We start from the raw sequence: 24,777 nt of genomic DNA on the forward strand, positions 1-24,777 counted from the left end.
ATGGGAAAACATTTTCACGTAGCAAATGACAGGAGGCCTAGGACAGCGCGCACAGTGAATTTGGCTCTGCGCGAGCAAGCAATCGAGTGCGTTAATTGTGCTGGTGGTTGATGTTGACGTTGACGTATTTGACTAACCCATATAATATAACAGATGATGACTTTTGTTGTCGGGAACATGTACCAAACGTTCCACCCTCAGGGTTTGAAATGCTATTTCGGGAGGCTGTAAGTCCCTCAACAGCATTTCAAACCCTTCGGGTGGAACATTCAGTATGTTCCCTCCCCCGCCAGTCATCATCTATATAATGGTACTAGGTGATCACATGGCATCCATACATGATTGGACTGCACTTAACTACCTGTAGCATGAAACATTTGCTGAGTTTCATTTTCTTGGAGGTTTGCACAAAATGCATGGAAATTTCCACACCATGAGATATTCCACATTACATGGGAGTTTCAGAAGTAACTGGTTCATGTTAAATCTGTTCAAGGCACCACATGCAGCCTACCTAGCTCATCATGTTGCTCAACTTGGCACAGAACCACAGATCGTCAGCTACTGCTCATCAACAATTTTCATCCAAAAGAGCCATAAGAAAAGCAAAAGACACACACAGCTACAAATAATTGCATTTCCGCAGAAATTTTGTAAAATCAAGTTATATTTCAGTACTAAAACTACAGATGCATTCAACATACATTCTACAAAATAAACTCTCCTGCCTCTCTAAACCACTACTCTCTACACATGGTTCATCTTGCTGAATAATAAAAAAAAAAGATACAAAATAGGTCTCGTATGTACTTGATATCAATTTGGTCATCTAAAAACCTGATGAACCACAGGATCTCATGCCGCTAGGGTACAACTTTGTGTACTTACAATGAGTGCTGATTAGTGTAGAAAACCTCATAGCATTGTACACACCATCCAAAGACCCTTGCACAGAGAGGGTTAAAGGTCCTGTTTACCTTTGGGAGCAGTGATTTTAAAAATGTTCAAGATATCTCATTTGATGCATATGTGCAGGTCAGTTGTATCACATAACATCCTACTATCTGAAATGTTTGCAATAAAGCCTAAAATATAAGGAGATATCACTATTTTTCTCAATAAACTATAACTGTAGACGGTTTAATCTGGAAACATTATTATTTTAACTATTGTTCACATTTAGTATATTTAACAATACTTAACATCGAATATACTGCTTAGAATTTTTGCATTGGTTGTTTCTATCCCTAACTCACATTTCAGAACTATTTTGAAGCACTACTGCTGGGTTTTTGTTTCATCTGCAAATGGTAAATGATGCCTTTAATATCCCTTTCTTTGAAAGTTCTTGTCTTTTTCTATTATTCTAAATATAATACATGCACATTGCATCCCTACAGAACCATGTGTCTTTAATAGCACGTACCGGGTATTCATTTGTTTGCCTAATGGCATTGCCACACATGTGCCAATCTCCAATATATTATGCAGCTACATTGTTTGCATTGCAGCCAATTCTGAATCCTTTACAGGAATGTTTACAAGTGACACAGAAACTACCACATACACATAATGCACAAACGAATGAAAATATACACACATACGTATTTATGCACACAAGTGCATGTGATACGCACAACGGCAGGGGTAAAAGTATGCTGACAAACGCATTTTATCCCTCCTCCTGTACAAGATTTACACCGCAGACATGCAAAATATTACTACGCCTGTACTACAAACAATGATAACACTGAGTGGAAGATCCACCTGTGACTAATCTGCTACAGCGCAGACCTACAATATGAAGTAGACATCTGTACTACCTCATGCCTTCGACTACATGTATTATGCAATATATCTCACAACAGAGACTCCAAGTCTCCCGCTTTCGACGGGAGATCTCCCGCCAAAAGCCCATTTTTGCAAAATCTCCCATTCCCCCGCTAAAGACTTAATTTCTCCCGCCCTGGCTCTGTGTCTCCCGCTTGAAATGATTTCTTACTTATTGCCATCATATGTTGAAAAATATGCCTTAGATAGCATGAGAGAGCATCTACAATGTAGAACCCTAGAGCTTCCAGGGCCCTTAAGCGGGCCTTGGACCCAGCCACAAGGAACTTCGCACTCGTGATGAGTTGGTTCTCCCGTTTGCTAGGGGTTTCAGGCGGGAGAATCTCCAGATCAGAAGGTGCTTGGGGTTGGAGTCTCTGTAACAAGTCAAATTTTTCGTGAATCATGATTTCCAACAAAGTCATGAGTGGTTATGACTTTGTGATTGTGGAGTATATTACTAAATGCAAAAATGTATGCATGCATGTTACATTCATGATGGCTCCCTTATGAATGAAATCTACAACACAATGCAATACATGCACCAAAAAATTAACAAAGAGCCCAAATCCATTTGTTTTGTTGGATTTTTTTGTTATACATGGTGGGTGATGTTCGGAAACAAAAAAGTTCAACCAGTACTCGGCAAGATTATGAATTCAAACGGCAAGAAAGTAACACTTTACAGCCCCAACAGTACAAAGTTCTTTGGAATATACTCAATGAAGACAAATACAAACCCGACAAAATTAGTTACCATTTACGTATAAGTGTGTATGTGTGAGTGAGTGTATGTATAATGTACAGACTAGACTAAGTTCATCCTTTGTGTTTTCTACACAGAAAAAGTATAATACAGTCATTGGTGGAACTTTGCTATAAAGAGGTCAGTAAAGAAAACAATGTGACTTTGTAGGTCCCATCTCTTTAAATATATTTGTTTCTTGTACCCTCATGTGGTGAGAAACCTGCTATATAAGGTAATACAACTGAAACTACTGAACATGCACTGGAAAGGTTTAAAGGGATGGTATAGTATTGGTTGAGGTGAGGATTCAGCTTTTAACTTTTTGTGAGATACAGTACTCAGTAAGCACTTTACGAAATGTTAAAGAGGATACACTTCTAAGAGGAATTCTAAGTTTATTCGATGAAAATTGGTTTTCAAATGGCCAAGATATCCAAGAACAAAGTAAAACAAAGATTCTAATAGAAGGTGGGTCTCACCTTTTACTAGGATCTCTCTTAATTTTTGGATATCTCAGCCATTTCAAAACTAATTTTCATCAATCAAATTTGAATTCCTCTTTAACCTCTTTAACTTTGACAAGTTTCTAATTATCTCAAAAGAAAGCATCGTCGAAAAACATTGGAAACCTGAAGCCCCACCTAAACCAAAACTGTACCATCCCTTTGATATTGCTCTATCTGATGATGGACTTTAAAATGTTTAAATATGGCTTTTGCGATCAGACTCTTCATGTGTGTCTGTTGTGAGGGGAAAAGGTGTGTAATGTTGAGAACTCTACAACAATGTTGTGTCCTGGGGGGCATTTCATGAAGCATTTCGTCTGACAAAGTTGTCGGACAAATTCGCTCTCAGCCAATCAGATGCAAGGATTTCAGTAGCTTGTAACAGTTTATCAGAAAAATATCCGACCAAAACGCTTCATGAAATGCCCCCCTGTTCCCACAGTGTGATTTGAGTTTGTCCACGATTGTCCTGCTAGACATCAGACACAGTCACAGAATCACAGAACAATGAATCAAATAACTGAAACTACTGAACAATCATGGGAATCTTTGGGAGATATTATGCATCAAATTTGAATTCAGACACTTGCAAACGCTCATACTTGGTCTCTGTTTTTTTTAGAAGCATGTAATTCATGCATTTTCCGCTGTACAAAATCAAACCTGGCAGCATATACACAAGAAGTAAAAAGATTCCAACAAAACTGAATTGCATAAAAAATCTGCTGAATCAATTGAAATTTCTCGCAGTGATCAGCACTTCTCGATAAAACATAGTATTTCATCCTTGACTAAATGTAAATTTCTGCCGTCACAAAAATTTCAAATGCATAAACCTACAGTGTAAACCTACAGAAGTGTAAACCGACAGTACAGCTGTCTGTGTAAATAAGAACTATGTGCACTTCCATTAACTCTGATAATTTCACCATTACAGATTAAATCTCTACTTTTCAACATACATTTTGTACATCAAAATAATAGCATATCTATCTACCTAGGCATATGTTCCCTTTCTCACTCATCCGAGTTCCCAAGCATTGTAGGCTCCCTAACATCACCTCCAATAACAGCTGTTACCACAGCAATCAATTTTGCAATTTAGCTTGTTGCCATGGTGGCTGCTTTCGTTGAAAGTGGCTGGTTTGGATGTTTAAAAGTGTTAAAAGATCCAAGCCATGTAAGACTTATCACAGCGAACTGCACTAATTATTGTTACATGTACACCTTGTACATAACTTAGATTATTAAAGATGTTTACCATTCTTGTCGCACATAGAGACTAGAATTTGTAAACATGCGCTATATTAGTAGAATGAATCATTACTATTATTATCATTATTTCCAATCTCGTGGACGAGAGTATTTCTATACATACATTGTATTTTGATATCTCAAAAAAAGTATTCGTGAGTCATTATATTTGCACAAGTTCACAATTTGATTTCAAATTCAGTTCTCAACGTCAACTAGAGGCAATTCAGACACTGCATTTGATTTGATTAATTTTCTGCATGTGATTGCAACCGCAGCCATTCCATGATCTATCAATCATCTTCATTTGATGATGCTGCATGCATTCGCATCCGTTCCTTGCCGAATAGTCTCTCAAGCGTGAAACGCTTCAAGGAAAGCCAGTACATTGTATTTGCTGCCACTTAGAAGGAGAACGCTGGACCATCAGCATTTGACGCCGCCTCACTGGGGCGGGGTTGGCGTGGCACGTTGCCTCTTGCCCTTCCCCTTCAGCAGCTGCTGTTGTTGCTGCTGCAGTTGCTGGAGCTGTTGTTGCTGTTGTTGCTGCTGCTGCTGGAGCTGTTGCTGCTGTTGTTGCTGCTGCTGCAACAGTTGCTGCTTCTGGTAAGCCACTTGGGCCTGCTGCTGCTGTTGCTGCTGTTGGAGCGTAATCTGTGGGCGATTTGCCTAACATGTCAGATAAAATAGAGAAAGAGAAATAGCACTGGTCAAGAAGTTGCTACCACAGGCAGAAATAATCCTCCCACCATATTAAACTAGAACCCCTGTGAGATACTAAAACTAGCAGAAACGATATTGAAAAGTATTCTTTTTACCCCAGTTTAATGGGCAAAAGAAACCTTAATATGAGAGCAGATAAGGTGTACACTGAATGCTGTGATTATAGTTTTTGTCATCTTAACTTTTTTCTTATTCGTATTTTTTTATTTTTCTCATTATTTATGTCTATTTCTTTCTTTCTTTCTGTAACAAAATGCCATTAAAGGTACAGTTTACCTTTGGGGCTGATGGGGGCAGTGATTTAAAGAATGTTTGAAATATCACATTTGATGCATATGTGTTGGTCACTTGTATCACAAAACATCCGACCATGTAAAAATTTTGCAATAAAGCCTGAAATATAAGGAGATATCACTATTTTTCTCAATAAACCATAACTGTATACAGTTTAGTCTAGTAGCATTTTTATGATAACTATTGTTCACATTTTGTATATTTAACAATACTTAACATTAATTATACTGATTCAGATTTTAACATTTGTTGTTTCTATCCCTAACTCACATGTTAGAACTATTTTGAAGCACTAAAGCTGGGTTTTTGTTTCATCTGCAAATGGTAAATTATGCCTTGAAACTAACTGCAATTCTTGACATCTTAACTCTGTTTTTCCTGTCTTTTTCTTTCTTTATGTATTTTACTCTCTTTTTTTTCTTTCTTTTGCTCCACTTCCCCCTTTCATTCTTTCTGGTTCTTTTGAACAACAAAGTGAAAGGTGTGATTAATTCTTGACAATGTTTCTTTCTTTTACCCACAACTTACCTGTTGTCCTTGTGATGGGGACAATTGCTGCTGCTGTTGTTGCTGCTGCTGCTGCTGCTGAGTCTGAGCTGCTGCAGCAACTTGCACCTGCTGCAGCTGCTGCTGCAACTGCTGCAGAGTTGCTGGGTTGATCTGACGTTGCTGCAGGGCTGTGTTGTACAGCACTTGCTGGCCCTGCTGAAATGGTAAGAGTGAAAGCAGACGTTTAAAAATCAGACAGGTTGCACGCTGCACACTGCTACATCATTGTTCATGCAACTGAACTTGTACGTAGAGAGGTTTTTTAATGGAAGCTGTGCAAAAAGTTACCATCACATTTGAGTATTTGTTTGTTTGTTTGTTTTTTTATTGTTCCATATTCCACATTTCAACAAATACATAAAACATAAACATCACAATACAAAAGCCTGGATGAATTGTCAAGTACAGCTTATAAGACAATAAAACATGTGAAATATGAGGAATCTACATAGAAGCATTGCTTGTAGGGTGTAGATTCCCAGTATGGTGAGTACAGCAACAAAGGCCCTTCCGTATTCATTTCTCATGCTTCTATCATATGCAAATTTATTTCACTTACAATAAAACTACAAACTTGACAACATGAATAAAAGGGTGTTTGTTCTTTGTTTTGTTTTGTTTTTGGATGGTCTTTTGTCTAAGGCTTCCCAAACATGGAGGCATATTTCAGTACCTGCAGCATTGGAAGCTGCTGTCCCTGATTGTTGTTGGCCGCAGCAGTGTTGGCTGCCGCTGCCCTCAGCGTCTGGTTCTTGATGCCCATCAGCTGGGCCAGTTTGGCCTGGGCCAGCTGGTTGGCCCCCTGACCGATGCTGACCTGACCCTGGGCATTGGTGATGACTGTCTGACCGCCAGCACCTATCAGCCCTTGCGTTCCACCTGCCAAAGTATCACACACAAGTATTGGCAATGACAATACAGTTGAAAACATGTACAGGTGGTTTCAGTAAAGTCCTCACCACAGAAATGTCGTAGAAGCACTTATAACTCTCATGTGCCACGTTCACACAGCCGACTCAGTCGACGGTATGCCAAGTTCACATACTGTAAAACACAATATTTTCGCGGTACGAAATTTTTGTGAATTGGAGCCGACGGCCTTTTTCGCGGCATGAAATTTTCGTGGGTTGCCTCTAACATTCAATGCATATACAGTGTAGTCTGAATAAGAACTTTCATGTGCATTGTACTTTCCCGAATCTTGGCTCTTGCAAAATTCATGAAATTAAAATGCATGCGAACATTCCTTGTTTTGCAGTATTCTGCTCAAACGCATAAACCCGTTTAAACCGATCGATAAATCACCAAATGCCACATTAATATGAAAGCGTTTCTCGCAACTCTGTTCCTGCTCACTTGTAGCTTGCATTTTATGTCGTGATTGACTATCAAGCGGTGATCCCTACTGGATTTGCCAGTAAATTTTAAGTTTCGGTCACTGTTTTGTGTATACAAGTCATGGCTCTATAAAAATATAGCTACTGGTCATTTGAATGAAAAACAATCATAGATTCGTCATACAATCTATATCAAAGCAAAGCTTGGCATTCTCTCTACAAGCTGGCTCATTGCATGTCCAGGGTAAAAAAAAATTATAAAAGTTACATAGATTTAAAGAACAGAATGTTTACCTAAAGCATGACTACGTTGCTGTCTCAGAGTAATGTGACACACAGGAGGTTTACACCATGGCACATAAAGAGTTAAGTGGAATTAATTTCATAACACAAGTACCATTGCTCTGACTGTAATCCCAGGCATCAAATTTGCATTCTTGTACATTGATACTCTGGTATAACATCATACATGCATCCCCTTCCAATATTTTTGATACAGAGATACAGTGTACTCCCGTTATAATGAACACGGTTATAATAAAATTCCGGTTACAACAAAGTAAATCTTCAGGCCGCAACATTATCCACCTATGTATTTTTATTGTTTACTTATTCGGTTACAACGAAATTTCGATATAACGAATGAAAAGTGCCCGTCCCGCGGACTTTGTTATGCCATGGGTCCACTGTAGCTAAGCAAAGCAGTCAACATTATCTGTCACTATTGACCCACCAATGATGTTGATGGGTCCAAGAAGACCGGCGGGAGTCTGGATCACACTACAAGGCCTGAGATGGACAAGATGTTTGTTGTTATTTAAGGATGAACAAAAAATGGAAGAAGGCTGATATTTGTTTTTATATAGATTAAAAACATGTTGTGGCAATTCATAAACCAGACATCAATACACACTGCTGCAAACACACAAAACCAGACACTTGAATACACACACACTTATGCACACACACACACACATACAGTACATACATACATACATGCTCCCATGCTCCCATCAGCACTTCAATAGAATGTTTGAAATACACCAAGAGGCAATTTCTTCGTGGCAAAGAATTAAATGTTATATATCTTATAGCATTTTCACTCTAATGTACAATGAAGAGCGATTTTGTGATTGTATTTGTAGTATAAGACTTCAAGTAATAAGACATTTTTGTTATATTTATATGCATGCATGTCCCTTATGTACAATTGTGAGCAACTCAGCAATTTCACCGCCACAAGTCATGATTTTAATAAACCATGAATAATAATAATCACATCTGCTCTGGACTACCCGGTATTTAATAATTCATATACGTTTTGTTTTAATAAAATAAATTGCTTTAGAATTGTTTGTGTTGTATGTGTAACTACACGAGTAGAGAGGGAAATTCAAAACTCTCATTAACATACAGCTGTACATGGGAAACGTAGGGATTGTTAGTCCAGTTTGAGTTTTTTAATAGGCAGTTGGGGGGGGGGGAGGAGAGATTGAAAGACCCTGATACTAAGAATATGTACTATATTAAAAACAAATACGCTTATAGTAGTTATCCTTCACTTGTACACTTCACTGTTTTATTCTTTCATTGCATAAGACCAGGAGACCTATATTACAACTTATGATGCCTATATCTGTTGGATGCAAAGTTGATGATGTACATGGAGACATCACAAGCTGCAATATTTGCATACAGCACCACTGTCAGATGAAACTTTCTCTCTTTCAATACTCTCAGCCACATGGAGACCTGAGTGGTGGATATCGTGAGCATTTCTCACATGAACATCATAGGGATAATGTAAAACCAAACATTTTCGCATGCGTGGTCAAAAGCAAGCTAGGGTAACAGGGTGGGTGTGAACTGCTCACCTGTCTGCGATGGGTTGACCAGTGCCATGGCGATGGTCATGGCCATGGCCTGACTGGTGCTGGTCGGAGTGGTCACCCGGCTGCCGGACGGCGAAGGAGTGCCTGTCCTGGCTGGCTGCAGTGAGGGAGGGGTCGCGGCAGGCTGGAGGGAGGGGGTGGAGGAGGGTGGGGGAGTGGGAGGAGGGCCCATGGAACCTGATGGTTGACATTGAGTAGGGAAAAAAAGTCACTTCTCCTACTTTGAGAGAGAATGAAGACTCACTGACATCACATGTAAACCTTCACCGCCATTCTGTAACTGAGCAAAGTATCAGCATAACTATTGTCCATACAGAATATACACACCACAAGATGACATATACTGTAGTGGATGTTGATGCTTGTCACTTAATATATGGAGGGGAAAAAGACATTTTGTCCGATACGTTAACATTCTGGTGATGTAACCAAGCCAACATTTCTAGGTTAAATACTTCATAGCAGTGGTATAGGTGATCTAATTAGTTGCTTTGCTACAACTGTAGCTTCAAAAAGATCAATTTAAGTATGACAACGATAAATATATGTATAACTATTTTTTCATGACTCTTACTAATTCTTTATGTGTACTCCGTGTGTCTCATGAATGCCATATCTGGAGAAAGAAATTATGAATTACTGAAATTCCTCTCAGTAGCTACACTCCGCACACAGAGTTTTCTAGTGGTGCACAAGCTAAGGATTAACCTAGCACACTGCACTGGAAAAAATACCACCCTCTACTGTTTATCGCTGGCTAAAAATCATGAGCAAACTTGTTGTACCATCAAAGAAATCAAGCATGGGTACTTTGCATATATACAGTTACTGAATTGGCAAGGCATTAGCTCTCAAATGTGTACAGTTTCCCACATAAGCTGACGTCAAATGCCACTGAATGACTTAATCAGTGGAAGCTTGGATTTTTGTTTAAAAAACAAAACAAAACAAAACATATTAATGAATAATCCATCATCCATTTCAAAACAAATTTCCATGATTAAATTACAGAATACAACAGCATGACACTGAAATCTTAACAATGATATTATCATATCACACATAAATTTTGATGTAGTAGCCAACTTTTTTTCAAGCGAAAGTAAGATCAAACATTTTGAATACAAATGTAGAAATAAAGGCAACAACAATAACTTTGCAGTAGAGGGAGGCAAATTGAAGAAACTCACAACTGAACAATAATTTTATCAAATATGATTCAAATAAAGGTGTGCATTATATCACAAACAAGGAAAGAATAAAAAACAGGTAGCATATGGCAACTCTTGTCAACAAACACATGAACACATTAAACTTGGACTAAATGCTAGTGTACAAACTTAGAAATGGGAAGAAAAGTGAAAGAAAATGAACAAAACATTGACTGAAAGGCCCGAATTCACGAAGGTGGTACAAATGAAACCATGGTTTAAACCATGGACAAAAACCATGGAGCGCCAAGTGTCGCATGGAATATTTCGTTACAAAATCAGTCATTTCGTTGATGAAATTATTATTTTGTAACGAAATGACAACATTTTGTAACTAAATGAACATGTCGTCCACGAAATGATAATTTCGTTAACGAAACGATCATTTTGTTGACGAAATGACCAATTTCGTAACGAAATATTCCGTGCGACACTTGGCGCTCCATGGTTTAAACCATGGTTTATGGTTTCATTTGTACCACCTTCGTGAATTCGGGCCAAAGAGAACATAGTACAGTGCACTCCCGTTACAACGGACACGGTTATAAAGAAATTTCGTTATAACGAAGGAAAATTTCTGGTCCCAAAATTATCACCATTAAAGTTTATGGTACAAAATTCGTTTATAACAAACACGGTTATAGCAAAATATTCGTTATAACAAAGTCTTTTCTGAGCGCCACTGACAAAGAAAAACATAAGAAATGTGCTCCGTTACAACGAAATGCGGATCGCTTTTGAAAATATGTAGCGGAATCCTAAACTATCATTTTCTATACATGTGTGACAATACAAACAACATCATGCTCTATTTTTAATGTAATACATTTAAATGAAATTAAAAAGGTACTATCCCATTTCACATAGCTTTCCAGCGTATGATTAGTATTCAACAAACAGAATATGATATATGCGGTTCCCTTGTTTTCGATATATAATGTATTTGTTCGGTTATAACGAAAGAAACCTGCCGGTACCAAGCATTTCGTTATAACGGGAGTGCACTGTACAACTTATCACGAGCATCATATATTCAAGATATATAGTATTTAGAAATAATAAAGACATGGCAAAGTTTGGGAAGTGATATAAGTATTTTGATGGAAAACTGCTTATGACTTCATAATGAAAAGTGGTGCCTGTAAACAGAAAAAGATCCCCATACACTATACGACTTGGTGGGCCAAAAATAAATTTTGATAATCGCAAAACCTGGTAAAGACTTTACAGTCTATGAAATTACATATTAATAAAATACAGTTTTTGTGAAACACCCACTGAGTGTCTCTGTTCCTTTTTTTAATCTATTATGATACTTCTCTTTTTTTTTTCTTTTTTTTTCTTTGGGGGGGGGGGGGGGGGGGGAAGGGGGTAACACTTAAATCCACACAATCCCTTCCCAAATTTTGAAGATAATTGTATTTCTAGATTACATGTTAATGTTCTTACCTGCAGTGTCTTTATACACTGTACCTGGTAATCCTTATGCTTTCTATAGTTTTTGGGAACTAATTTAGTGTAGTTTCTAGCATCACAACAAGCTTTAAAAAATTGCTATATGGTAAATGTAATAGTAATGAACCTTTACACAGATACACAATTATAATTAAGAAGATATGAAGATGAGTCAAAATAAAACAAAAATTTAATACTGTTGAAAGACAGTACCACAGTTGTATTACAAACAAGACATCTTTTTTTTTTAGACAAAACTTGACTCCAAGTACATTGTCAGAGTTGCAATATGATTTTTTTCTATAAATCTATTGTATGCATTTTGAATCCGGTGATTCTATAAACTTCTTTTTTAAATGCATTTGTACATTGGACGTGTATCAGTGGTATGATGATGGCATAGCTTGACTGGATTCACAACTTGGCAATATACCAATCAGAAGCAGACAATCATGGTGGCTTATTGCATGACACAACGTTGGGAAAAAGAGTCGGCAGTGGTGTGCAACAAAAGAATCATCTACTCTTGTGCTTGTTTTACTTTTGTCTGACAAAAATTATATTGTGCTACCTGGAAAGCTTTTAGAAACATGTGCATGATTTATTCTCTTATTGTTTGACACTATGGCTCCACATTGCTCAAAATTTTCTGAGCACAAGAAAAAACAAACAAGAAGAAGGAGATTAATTATAACAAAGGATTTAACAGGCAATTCCATATTTTTATACTCCTCAAGGATACTATATCACTACATTTTGCTTTGCCTTTCCCTTTATCAAACACCTTGCACAATAAATAGATGTAATAAACTTTATTACTCTTATTACTTTATCATTCTTTTCACTCTGAGCCAGGTTTGAGACAGAAATATGGATATCTTTATAGGCAAACTATGTTTACTGTAGGAGCCTTTAAAGCCCTGCTAATGGAAGTAAACAAAAACAAACAAACCATCAACAAAAAAGAAAATGCTTTCTTTATATTTTGCCACCGGTGGCACAAGCCAAGTTGTGAATCCACTGAGCTCTGAGGAAACTTGAGAGAAAAGAGTTTTTTCACCTGGGACCGGAAGGCCGGCCGAGAGAGCTTGCAGGGTTTGTCGGGCGTCAGCAAACCGTCGCTGGATGACGGGAGGGGGCGGGCGGGAGGGGGCTTGCCGCTGTGGGGTCACGAGGGGGGTTCTGAGCTGGCGCAGCTGGGCTCCAACACTAGAACCCAGCAGGGAAACTGGATAGGGGCAGGGGTTGGTGGGTGAGGGTGTGTTACATCATTAAGGGATTAACCCATTAATCATAAGGGAGGGGAGGGCAGTGTGGGCAAGGTTTGGAGTTGGGTTGGATTGTATACGATTGGGAAGGGGATTGGGCAAAGAAGGGTGAAAATATTTTGGCCAGGGAGACAGTGTAATGTGTTGCATGTTTCATAGTATTTGTGTCGATTTTAGCAAGTTTTTCAATATTTTGTCACATATGGAAAAACAATTAGTGGGTGAGAATTTGAAATAAGGGAAAAAAAACAATCATGTTGTGCATTGGCATGATTTTTTTTTTGATTTTTTATGAGCAGCAAAAATATCATCAGTGAATATATGTTTAGATTGGGAGGTATTCATGGTATAGATTGTGCCCATATGTATCATGATATGAATTCACCAGTTGCAGTAGCACAGTGTGAATGTCCAGTTGAAAATTTGCAAGTAAATTGTCACGCAAGTGTTGGTTAAAAATGTTTCAGAGTGTTGGTGACAGGGTATGATGTGACGTGTTAGTTTTGGGGTGTAAGTAGTTGGGGTGGTAAAGTGAACAAGTTGGAGAAAATTTGGCATGTGACAAGAAAGAGAAAACATGAATACAAAGATCACATTCATGCCACAAAGTCACAAAAATATGAACACAATCAACCTGTTTGATTCAAAACTCTACCACTGTTACAGCTACACTGAAGGGGACATTCACCAAGAGCTATAAATGTCAAATATTCATAAATAAACAATGAAATATACAAGTTACTTTAAACAGAACAAAAGAAAGTAGCCAAACTAAAGATTCTAATACCATCTGGTTCAACTTGATGTCACAACAACAACAGAAAAGACAAATTACAAACAATAATGCAAGAGAAATATAACTGATTCTAAACTGAAAATTGTTCTTTCTTTTAAAACCAAAAATCTTACACAGGTCTAATCTGAATGCAAATTGCCACCACAAGACCAAGAGGTAACTGATTTGAGTGCATTCTCGAAACTCTCTCATTTTCAGCCTCATGTGTGTTCATGAAAAGCGATCTGCATATGGCAGTTTGTTACGTACACAATGTCTGAATGGTGCCATGTCTTGCACAAAGGTACACAGTGAAAAGTTACAGAGAAATTGTACATGCAACTTTGCCGTAAGAATTTTGAATGCAATGTTTTCTCACTGATTGGATGGTGGCAGGTTGCATACAGTAGCATGCAAGCCAGAAGAGGAACAACACTATTAAATGATTCCACATTGAAAGAGAAAACATTTGTGACTGTGCATCACAAAACCAACGAAAAGTCGTGTGACCTGATTTTACGTGAGGAGTCAAAATATGTGAAAAGGGTCAATATAGCCTACATTTTCTGAAGGAGCAATTTTTCTTCCTTTCAAGTTTGGAATCATAAAACAAAGGGGAAAATGTCTGTGTGTGGTTTTTCGGTTTTTCCGGAACATTCTTTTTTTTTTTTTTTTCTTTGTATCACGTAGGCTATCTTGGATTTACAGATGTTGTGCAAGAGAAACCATTCACATACTCTTCACTTTCAACTCTCATAACTTTTGATAGGATGATGACATTGCCTTGAAAGTTGGTATTAGTCATGACTAGAATGTTCTTACCGAGTGTGCAAAGCTTCATCTTACTCTGATTTTGATATACCTTCATAGCGACTGTTAGAGTTTATCCTGCTCTTTGTCCCGCTCATAGCACAGAGCACCTCTACATGAAAATATGCACTTGAGCAGACCATAAACTTCAAAGCCTCTTTTATCAGTAAACACTTTTCATTATTTAGATGGGTGATGGGTAAATCCATTTGCACTGAGTTTTATGTCATTTTAAAAGCTTAGAATCTGCTCTTAACTAAGAAATCCATGTCTGCGGACATTTTTGTGGTTTTGTGATGCAGGGTCACACACGATGTGGAGTAACATCGAAAGAAAGTAACCGCCAGATACAACATGTGAGGTTTTGCCAACAAGATACCGGAACCTACAAAAGCTTTTGGGACATTACACAAGTAAAAGTCCCCTCTGTGCTGGTTTCTATGTGCATACATGTTTTGTGTGAGTGTGTGTTTGTGTGTACTTGTGTGTCTATCGGAAGAACAATAAAGTACATGTTAGTGTGTGTGTGTGTGTGTGTGTGTGTGTGTGTGTGTGTGTCTGTCTGTCTGTCTGTCTGTATGTGTGTGCCTGTGTGTAAGTAAGCAGGACTGGAGGCTTGGTTTGTATTCTATTTCTAGCATATTTTCTGTCAACCCACAGAAAATAAAAATAAAACAACATTGGACGATTAAAAAAAAAATGGAATGATGAACACAAAGGAACAATAACAACCAAATGAGCAACAAAAAATACCATCATACCTGGTGGGGTGGATGGCATGGATGTAGGAGTTCCAACAGGAGAGGGCAGCATATCCTGCTGTGCATTGTTGTTGCTGTTGGCTCTGTAATGGCAATTCCAAAGACAAAATGAATAACATCAATAATTTTTCCTCTCTATTCCCAAACACTCAATAGTATTCAAGGTGCAGCAAAGTCTTCATCGACATTTCCATCAATCCCAAGCATGCTACATTTGCCTCTTACTATAAGGTCACATATAATTACACATACAGAAACATTGATCTCATAAACCAACAGTTCAACTTTAAATTCTCTCTATAGGAATAGACACCCTTTCCTCATGATACAACCTTTGGCTGCAGAAAGGTGTTGTTGGTTTGCTCTTTTTGTTTGTCTTAGGTATTCAATGACATACCCTGAATCAATCTTAAATCAGCAGTCTGTAGCATATTGCCAATCAAACTTTGGATGCAGCAATTCAATGAGCAATGAGCGGACCTCGATCCCTGACCCCAGACGCTCTACAATCAAAGCCCCTCCTCCCCCCTCCCCCACCCCCATCACCCCCCCCCCCCCCCCTATTGCAAGAATGACAACTTTATGAAATGATCACTGAATCCAGCCACAAGTTCCCATAACAGTGCACGCCAATGATGCTGCAGATTTTTGGAGCGCAATAGGAAAGATTATAAAAAACAGTGTTCTTTCAGTACCTGCTGATGTAAGCTGGCGGCTGTCGTCCGGCCAGCCTGGCCAGAGGGGGACTGAGGAGGGGGATGTTGGTTCCCCCTCCCTGGCCTTGCACCTGCTGCTGACCACCAGCTATCTGGATGATCTGGCCTTGTGAGGTCATGGCTCCTGCAAAGATGGACACAAGTATAAATTGTTAGCAGACATGACACATAGAACTGATGGTAGATTACATATCTTTGAATTAGGTCCTTCAAAAAGTCAGTTGTTTTGAAATCAGGACTTAGTGTAACACTCTGTATGTGCATCCCTGAACGCCCTTGGACATTTTTTGTATTTGCAAAATGGCTTGATCTAACAAGCAATTAAGAAAAGACACATAAAAGTAAAAGTGATGGTGGAGATATCCTCCAGCTACCAAGCAGCATGTATGAAATTGTTCCAGTCCCCTAATCTCTGATGACTAGATGCTATTGTGACTACAAGAAAAATGCAAAAAATGCAAAAAATAAAAAAACAAAGATTTTTGAACATTTACAGGAAACCTTTTACATGACAAGGGATACTAGTGGTACTGCTTTAATCAGTGTTTTTGTACTGCAGTGATACTACATACTTTAAGAATTTGGGGATTATTAGTTGCATTTGAAGACTTGTTTCATCTTCTTCCCTGCTGTCTGGTGATACACTGTTTGACTGGAACACAACAACAGTAGCGTGCCACCATGCCCCTTATGCACAGCACACCATCCACTGTCACACTGGCTAGACTAACGGTAGAAGGAAATCACCTGCCAAACCAGACTGGGAGAGCTGGTTGGAGAGGGAGGAGCCGATGCCGGCGGCTGCAGCCGCGTTCAGTGGGAGCTGCAGCTTGAGCGGCTGCTTCAGGTCCAATTGAGCGATGTCGCCCTGTGAGGAATGATTAGAAATTTACCCAATGGATGCCTTTCATGTTAGACTTTTAAAATATGGGATGCACCCTACACCCTATTCAGCAAAGTTTGCATTCACAATGAGAGGTCTACAGTGATCAAGAAGTAGTGTTGCTTTAGCCTTTTCATTAGGTCTTCATGTAGATAACCTATTTAAATAACTACAAACTGGCTGCTTGTTTCACGTCTATATAAGGGTGTTCAGAAAAAACAAAAATCCTAGTAAAATAGGTTTTGTGGCACAGAATTACAAGTGTGGTGAAGTTGAGCATGAATTCCTTTATAAGTTACAATGGGTTGAGGTTTTGTCTACGCTTTCTTTGGATGCCTAGACAATAGAAGAAGGGAAGAATGGAAGATATTAATTATCAAAATGTGAGATAAAACAAAACTCAGAGGACAAAACACATCAACTGTACGAAGAATGTAAACCCATCTGAAATCATGACACACAATAATTGTCAGATTTAGCTAGTGCATGACAATGCTCACAATCTGACTGAAGTAACAATAATGTGTCTTACCCCTGCTCCGACTTGATTATTGCTGTTGTTTTGCTGCAAGCTGCTGGCATCCAGTCTACCCAAGCTGGCTGCTTGCTGGGCCCCTCCTTGTGAAGGGGCGGAATTGTTGCTGCTGTCTCCACCTCCACCGCTGGCTCCTCCCACTCCAGCTCCAGCTCCTCCTCCTGAGCCAGATGCTCCCTGGCTCCTGGCTCCCTGCTGCGTGGACGGGTAGGCAGTCGTGTTGGGATTCTGGATCAGCTGTGGTGGCTGACCTGCCATAACCCGGGAGATTGTGACTGGCTGCCTGGTCTCCAAAGACAGGCTTTCTGTCAGTTGCTTCAGATACCTAGAATTTTAATGAGTGATGAAGGAACATTGCTCATAACAACAAACACATTCATCAATTGTCTTGGTGGTCAGTGGTCTAATATGAGAGTTTTCTGAGTTAAATAAGAATATATGAAACATACTAATTAAGTCAATATGATGGAAATGCCCTGAAAGCTTTTCTAAAATGAAAGGCTCTCTCATTACAAAAAGAATCAGAAGACGTAAGTACATATAAATGGCACTCTAAAGTGTTTCTTATCATATCAAACATTTACATATCATAATGTGTTACAACTATTTAATGACATACATGTACACACATACACACAGAGTAGATAAGTGTTATATATTATATTACTTATCAAGTAAACATCAGAACTGATATTAACTCCATATACCTTTGAGCATTCTGAAGAGATCCAAGGTAGAATCTGTGAGAAAGTGAAAACACAAGAAGTGTGAAAATAAGGTGTATAGTTTGTCATGTCAATACAACAAAACATAAACACATAATAACATATACACAAAGCACTCTGTATCAAAACAGTGTGAGAAACACCAAATCCCTACAAATGAAGCAGTGGCAGGAAAACGGTGCTGACTGGTACCACATATCTACGAAATCTGACTAAAATATTCTTGTCTGTTTGTTCCCTTCCCTCCCTCTCACCCATCACCCCCTTCCCTTCTTGAAAAGAGGGAAGTAAATTATATCATTTTTAAAGATTCAGTTATCCTTTTGCTCTTCAGTTATACCAATGTTTCATTTCTCATTACAGAAATTGTTCTCCCTCCCCCCAACACTTACTTGGTGAAGTTGGCATCACTGCGTGGGTGCTGGGGGTCAACGGGATTGTAGTTCCTGTCAATGTACTGCTCTCCCTCGTACGTCTGGTCCAGCTGCCGCTGCTGGATCTTCACCCTCACGTGCTGCAGGCGTCCGTTGTCGCGGTTCGTCTCAAGGATTACCTCCTCCACAGGTATCTACGAAAAGATTCAGAGGTTCATACAATTTGGGAGGTGGGCAAGGGCTTAAATGCAATTCACAGCTCTCATACACCTAAAGAAACAACTGAATTTCACTCTAAAATAAAGACAAAGGCATAAGAAATGTTTGAAATAAGTTGTGATAATTCAATTTCATTTGGGTATTCACGAAAATGCAAAATTTTACCCAGAAAGGTACGCCAGAAGTATTGCAATTTCAAAGGATATCCAATCGTGGTTGCTGCATGTTTTATATTCGATTACATGATTTGATTACAATATATCCATAGCAGTATCTATCACGCAAGAGTGGATCGCATGCAGCAACTCGTTAGCTGCATGCAATTCCATACTACTGCTAGGGCATGATTTTATCATCGCATACTGTAGTAACGTTCCACCAACTAACTGCTGAATGGGGAGAGTGCTTCAGGAATAAAGGCTGTGGACTAAATTATCAAACACTTTGATATCAATATACTCCACAACAACTTATCATCATGGCAAAGGTTGAGCTGAAGATGGGCAATACTAGATTCACTATGTTTTATTTTGTCACATGCATAGAATGATACAACGAGATTATAAAGAGAATTCCATAAAATATCGTTTTTGAATGAAAAATACCCGTTCCCTCAACTTGTTAGTGACACATGTTAAGGGTAATATTATTGCTCTTGCCTTCTAAAAGAGGCAAGTCAAATGCTCTTTTATTAAGCTAGAAAAGTGTGATTTTTCTATAAAAATATTTTCTTGATATCATTCTACACATGACACATCACAAACTGTAGTAGTCTTCTCACCATCAGTTCCACTGATGGTGGCACTGTAACTTAAAGATATAATAACTTTTGAACAGGTTGTCCAATTTTCCTCAAACTTTCACTGATATGTTCTACTAATATTGCTGCATTCATTCAATCTACACACTGTATATCTCGGGTAATTTGTCATTTAACAGAGAAGAACACACTAGAACACAAGACTAGGTTCTACCTACCGCTCCACCGCTGTTCCTTTCTCGGGGTCTTTCTGAATGACTGGCATACTGAGAAACCTGTCCAGCATATGAAAGGAAAAGAAGTTGACATGGCAAAGCAATGTGTAGCTCCATTCATCAATATGATATTTTAATGTTTAAATTGCAATATGTGTATGATTTGTTTTCAAGGGTACATTCTATTCTAACTAGCCTCTGGCTTTCTCAGAACTGTACCTGCTACATTTTGTAAACATTTTATATCGAAACAATTTTTTATTACTGAATATATGTATGAATTGAATTGAATTGAATTGAATATCGGTCTTCTAGCACATCTTGAATGATCTCAGCAAGTTTTTGCTGATTTTTTTTCTTTCAATTTTAAGCTCCCCAAATCTTTCTTTATCTTCTAGAATTACCCAGTCTTAATTCCTCTACAGCACTGAATGCTCATGTTATTTCTTGCATCTTGTAAAGATTCTAATTTCATTCACTTCAATCAATGCTATTACAGCACCCCCTCTACACATTATAGGAAATGTGAGTTGCTGGGAACATGTTTAGGTAATACATATCAATCATCATACACTGAGATTTTTCCCCAATTTGACTTTGACCTTTCACCCTTGACAGTCATGTCATGCCCATAATATGGCCCATCAATTACCCTGTGACATAATTTCCACTTACCAACTTTGATGAAATGTACACCTGATACTTCTGGAGTTAAGGTGCCGATGGTAACATTCAGACATTTAATTTTTACCTTTGCTCTTGGACCTTTGACATAAACCAGGTAATGCCAGGGTGGCATTTCATCAAGCCTTTTGCTAGATATATTTTCTGACAAATTTGCTCTCTGCCAATCAGTGAAAAGATTTCAATAGCTTAAAAAAAGAAAAAAAAAAGCTTGATGAAATGTCCCCCAAAAGTTACTGACCCATTGCCCAGTCAAACCATATGCATGTGTGAACTGACCCTTTGCTCACTATCATTTCTCTCATTTGACTGTTCTCCTTACCCGACAGCTTCTTTTCAATATATCTCTACAATGACTTCCTTTCTTTAAAAAAAAAAAAAAATCTCTTCAAAGACCATTGAGACTAAAGATTCTCCTTAAGACGTTACTACAAATTTGACGTTTCCACACTCACCGGAATGTGATCTGGGACGGTAAGATCTAGCTCCCTCTGTTTCCACATGTCAACGCACTGCAGGATGAACAAGAAAAGAAGACAGTCTTTTATGCATGTAGTACGTTCATGTTTCTGATGTTATTTTGGCTATTGTATTGTGATGAGATACATCTGTAGCATCCAGTTGAGCTTAATGACTTCATACACACACCACACTGTCATATACCAACTGGCTATGATAGCTACTAACACTTTCACTGCCACAAGTGGCATTATTTATATGAGCAGTATGGTTTAAGGTTCATATGCTGTTTCACAGGATTAAAAGTTCTTCTACGAAAGAAATTATGAAGATATAGAGATGAAGACAACGGAACATGATGTCCTTGTGATAACTTATCAGTGAGGTTAGTGGTAAACTTAGTGCATTCAGCATTTGTTTTTTAGGGTCACAGTTATTTCACATGATAACTTGCAACAAGGATTGATTCCTTGTATGATACGGTCTGAGGGCAGATGTTTCCCACGTCCAGTACGCATCTTTAAAGAGTAAAAAACAACAACAACAACTCACTGGTTTTCCCACTTTGAGGTTGACCCTCGGCGGAGGAGCTCTTTCCTTCTTCTTGGCAAGGAAGTCATGGAGACGGAGGCCGGGCGGGGCGGGGAAGCTCTTGAAGGTCACCCGGCGATTCCGCGCAACCTGGGAGTATCGCTTCATGCACCTGTTTCAACATCAGGCATCAGCAGTGTTATTCAAATTCATGAAATACTTCCGTCGAGATGCTTTCATTGCAACAGATTGACAAATTGCCCTGCATCGACGCATTACGTCGATGCAGGGCAATTTGTCAATCAGTTGCAATCAGTAGTGTTAATCTATCATAAAACTTGTCCACCATTCCACTCAATTGTCTCTCAAATTAACCCGTTGAGGACAAGTCCCGAGTATACTCGGGCAGGTGTCTATGGGAAATGTGTGTTGTAGCAAAATCAGAACGTCCACAACGGGTTAACTAACATGGAAAAGAATGAATTGACATCAATACTTTCCAGCACATTCAACCTTTGAAAGGACAAATACTAAGAGAAGTATTCCACAGACCATTCAAACCACATACTACAAACAGTGTGAGAGTCAGGTTTATTTGACTGGGCAAACCTGCGCAATCCATTTTCTGTCATGTAATATTGTCATGGTACTTCATTTTCACATGTTTTTCTTGTCTAAACTTGAAATACGTTGCATACATGTTATATGTACTTAAGTTCTCTTCAATGTGATTGAGAAGTAAGCATAAAGCTTTGTACTGTACATAACTATTCTGGTGGATTTGCAAAATGGCAATACTGGATGTAAAAAGAAAAAAATATATAATATTGACTGGCAAAACCACCAGATGCTCACCTCTTGAGCGGCCTCGTGTTAAGACGATGCCTCTCCTGGTGAATCAGGTTCTCGGTGCAAGCCACTGCCATGGAGGGATCCAGGCAGAGCGGCTCCTGGGTCGTCAACAGGAGCTGGCTCTCCAGGGCAAGTTTGTCATCCTGTCACATGGTAAACAATCAAAGTAAAACCTTTGAAACATTTAGCGGGAGTAACTTTTCTTTAAACACTAACAGTATTTTAATCAAACTGGTGCTGTTGTAGATGGTGCACTGACAGTTTAGAGGGAACAAGGTATAACATATTGAGAGATTGCATTTTGCTATAGTATTCCGGTTCCATGACATTTGCTCCTGCGACAATTGCTCCAATGAGATATCTGCATGCTAAGCCAAACATAAATTATAACAAACATAACCCTAATCCTAATCCTCACATCAAACTAAACCTAAAACACTGTGACAACCCTAACCCTAAGTTCTTGGAAAAATGAGACTGGAGCAATTGTCACAGGAGCAAATGTCGTGTCATCAGCATTCAAAACCGCTGTGTAAGTCTACGGAAGTGTACGCTGTTTCAGTTGAATTGTATAATATGTGGCATAAGCCTCTAATTCAAAGTACAGTACCCCTTACTTTACAGCATCCTAATATGATAAACCTTTTACAACAAAATGCACAAGTCAACTGGTAATCCATCACTGTAAAAACTTACCATGCTCCATCTGGGATCATTGCTTGTGATAGCATTAATATCATAGGCCAGTGTCTGAAACAAAGTCATGATTTGAAATAATGTTAGTACAGTCAAGAGATCTGTCTTGCTTATGGCAAAGATCAAACTATCAAACCACATTATCACTGCCCTCGGAGAATACCACAAATCCAGACATTGTGCACCAAAATACAAAGTCACAACAAAACTGCATCATAATTAAGGCAGCCAGTTTCAGTCAATGAGAATATATGTGATGATTAGATACACCTTTGACAGAAGTCCACAGAGAATATTTATCTCTTTTTTTTAATGCTTTCCAGCCTGATGACTATTCAATTTCTCTGATTTACAAAAAGATCACCTACAGGAGGTGAAATCTGACATTAAGTCATGACAAATACCAACAGCAATGGGATATTAATAATAAAGAAAGAAAAAAGCAAATGAACTCACTTGAGGAGTTGGTCTGAGCAGTATGTGTTTGGAGTTGTATGTCTGACCGTTGGCGGACTGCCTGTAGTCTCTGATTTCAGACACCACGCAGCCACTGTAGAAGATGTTGGACTCTGACTTGTCCAGTAGGTCAACGAGGAGTGGTGGCAACTACAATGGAATCAGATTGTGAGGGAAGACTAACAATGGGAGTCCAATGATGGCAGCTTCATTCACGTTTTGAGTTGCTGACAAGGTTTCAAGTAAAAATGGAAGATTAAACGAGAACTTACCGTTTGAAGTTTAATATTAATTTTATGAGTAATTGGAGGGTGAGATTACGTCATATATGAGATCCCGCTAGTGCGCGCGCCACTCAATATTAGAAGCAAGAATGTGACCACTGATGTAGGAAGATAACGAGAGATTAAGTTACCGTTTGAAATTTGGGGGAGGGTGAGGTGGGACGTAATCTCACCCTCCAATTACTCATAAAATTAATATTAAACTTCAAACGGTAAGTTCTCGTTTAATCTTCCATTTTATATCGTAATTTCGTGAGAGATTACGTCATATATGAGATTTCAAAGCCAGTGGTTACATTCTCGAGGCAACCCCCCCGAAAAGGGGTAGGAAGCATACCTTACAAGAGGTTCCATTGCAAATCTCATTCAGGTTGAATGCTGCAGAGATATTGTGTCTCCAAGAGTTCACAAGTTCAGGCAGTTCAAGACATGTCTGCCCAAATCTTAGGGCTTCACAGTCTATTTTTTGATAATTGTTTCTACAAAGGTTTTCTCAGCAGGACAGGGCTTGTTGTAGTACTTGCGAAAGGTTCTTTCGTTGGCCCAACCGGCTTGCGCAAGTATTTTAGATACTGGGAAATTTCCCTTATTGGCTGCGGAGGTAGACGCTGCCCGAGTAGAGTGCGCCTTGTAGATCTCTGTATCAATACCCGCAGCCTCCAAAACCTCCTTAATCCAGCGAGCGATTGTTTGAGATGATACCCTGTGATACGGTTTCTTGTAGCTAACAAAAGGTACCGTTCACTAGCTCTGATTCTGCGGGTCCTGCTGATGTATTCCTGCAAGTACCTGACTACACAAAGTCTCCTGTCTGGCGGGTATGCCTGGAGCTTGACACTGTGTGAGTAATTTCCAGGCTTGCTCTGTTTTAGGAGATCATGAAGGTGAAAGGTGACTGCATTATCTCTTAACACCATACCATCCAAGCTTAGATAGTGTAATGATTGAATCCTTTGTGCTGAGATTAATGCAATA

The 24,777-nt window shown here is 38.8% G+C and overlaps 1 protein-coding gene across 1 annotated transcript in view; it reads right to left on the reverse strand.

The window, feature by feature from the left end:
* Positions 1–4,782: 4,782 nt before the first annotated feature.
* LOC139733968 (uncharacterized) overlaps positions 4,783–24,777 on the reverse strand; it is a 32,897-nt gene continuing 12,902 nt past the window's right edge. Inside the window, exons 9-27 of the mRNA XM_071644813.1 lie at positions 23,519–23,668; positions 23,063–23,116; positions 22,370–22,509; positions 21,536–21,686; positions 20,980–21,036; positions 19,844–19,900; positions 18,665–18,840; positions 18,255–18,287; positions 17,545–17,872; positions 16,877–16,997; positions 16,109–16,253; positions 15,414–15,496; positions 12,860–13,027; positions 9,094–9,310; positions 7,975–8,030; positions 6,578–6,783; positions 5,884–6,060; positions 5,584–5,610; positions 4,783–5,007 (exon numbers count right to left, since the gene is read on the reverse strand). Of these exons, the coding sequence (XP_071500914.1) occupies positions 4,783–5,007; positions 5,584–5,610; positions 5,884–6,060; positions 6,578–6,783; positions 7,975–8,030; positions 9,094–9,310; positions 12,860–13,027; positions 15,414–15,496; positions 16,109–16,253; positions 16,877–16,997; positions 17,545–17,872; positions 18,255–18,287; positions 18,665–18,840; positions 19,844–19,900; positions 20,980–21,036; positions 21,536–21,686; positions 22,370–22,509; positions 23,063–23,116; positions 23,519–23,668 (2,571 nt within the window). The remainder of the gene's footprint in view (positions 5,008–5,583; positions 5,611–5,883; positions 6,061–6,577; positions 6,784–7,974; positions 8,031–9,093; positions 9,311–12,859; positions 13,028–15,413; positions 15,497–16,108; positions 16,254–16,876; positions 16,998–17,544; positions 17,873–18,254; positions 18,288–18,664; positions 18,841–19,843; positions 19,901–20,979; positions 21,037–21,535; positions 21,687–22,369; positions 22,510–23,062; positions 23,117–23,518; positions 23,669–24,777) is intronic.

Source organism: Diadema antillarum, unplaced genomic scaffold (genome assembly GCF_040938485.1).
Source record: "Diadema antillarum isolate AM-2024a unplaced genomic scaffold, OU_Dant_1.0 scf00000003, whole genome shotgun sequence".
Taxonomy (NCBI): domain Eukaryota; kingdom Metazoa; phylum Echinodermata; class Echinoidea; order Diadematoida; family Diadematidae; genus Diadema; species Diadema antillarum.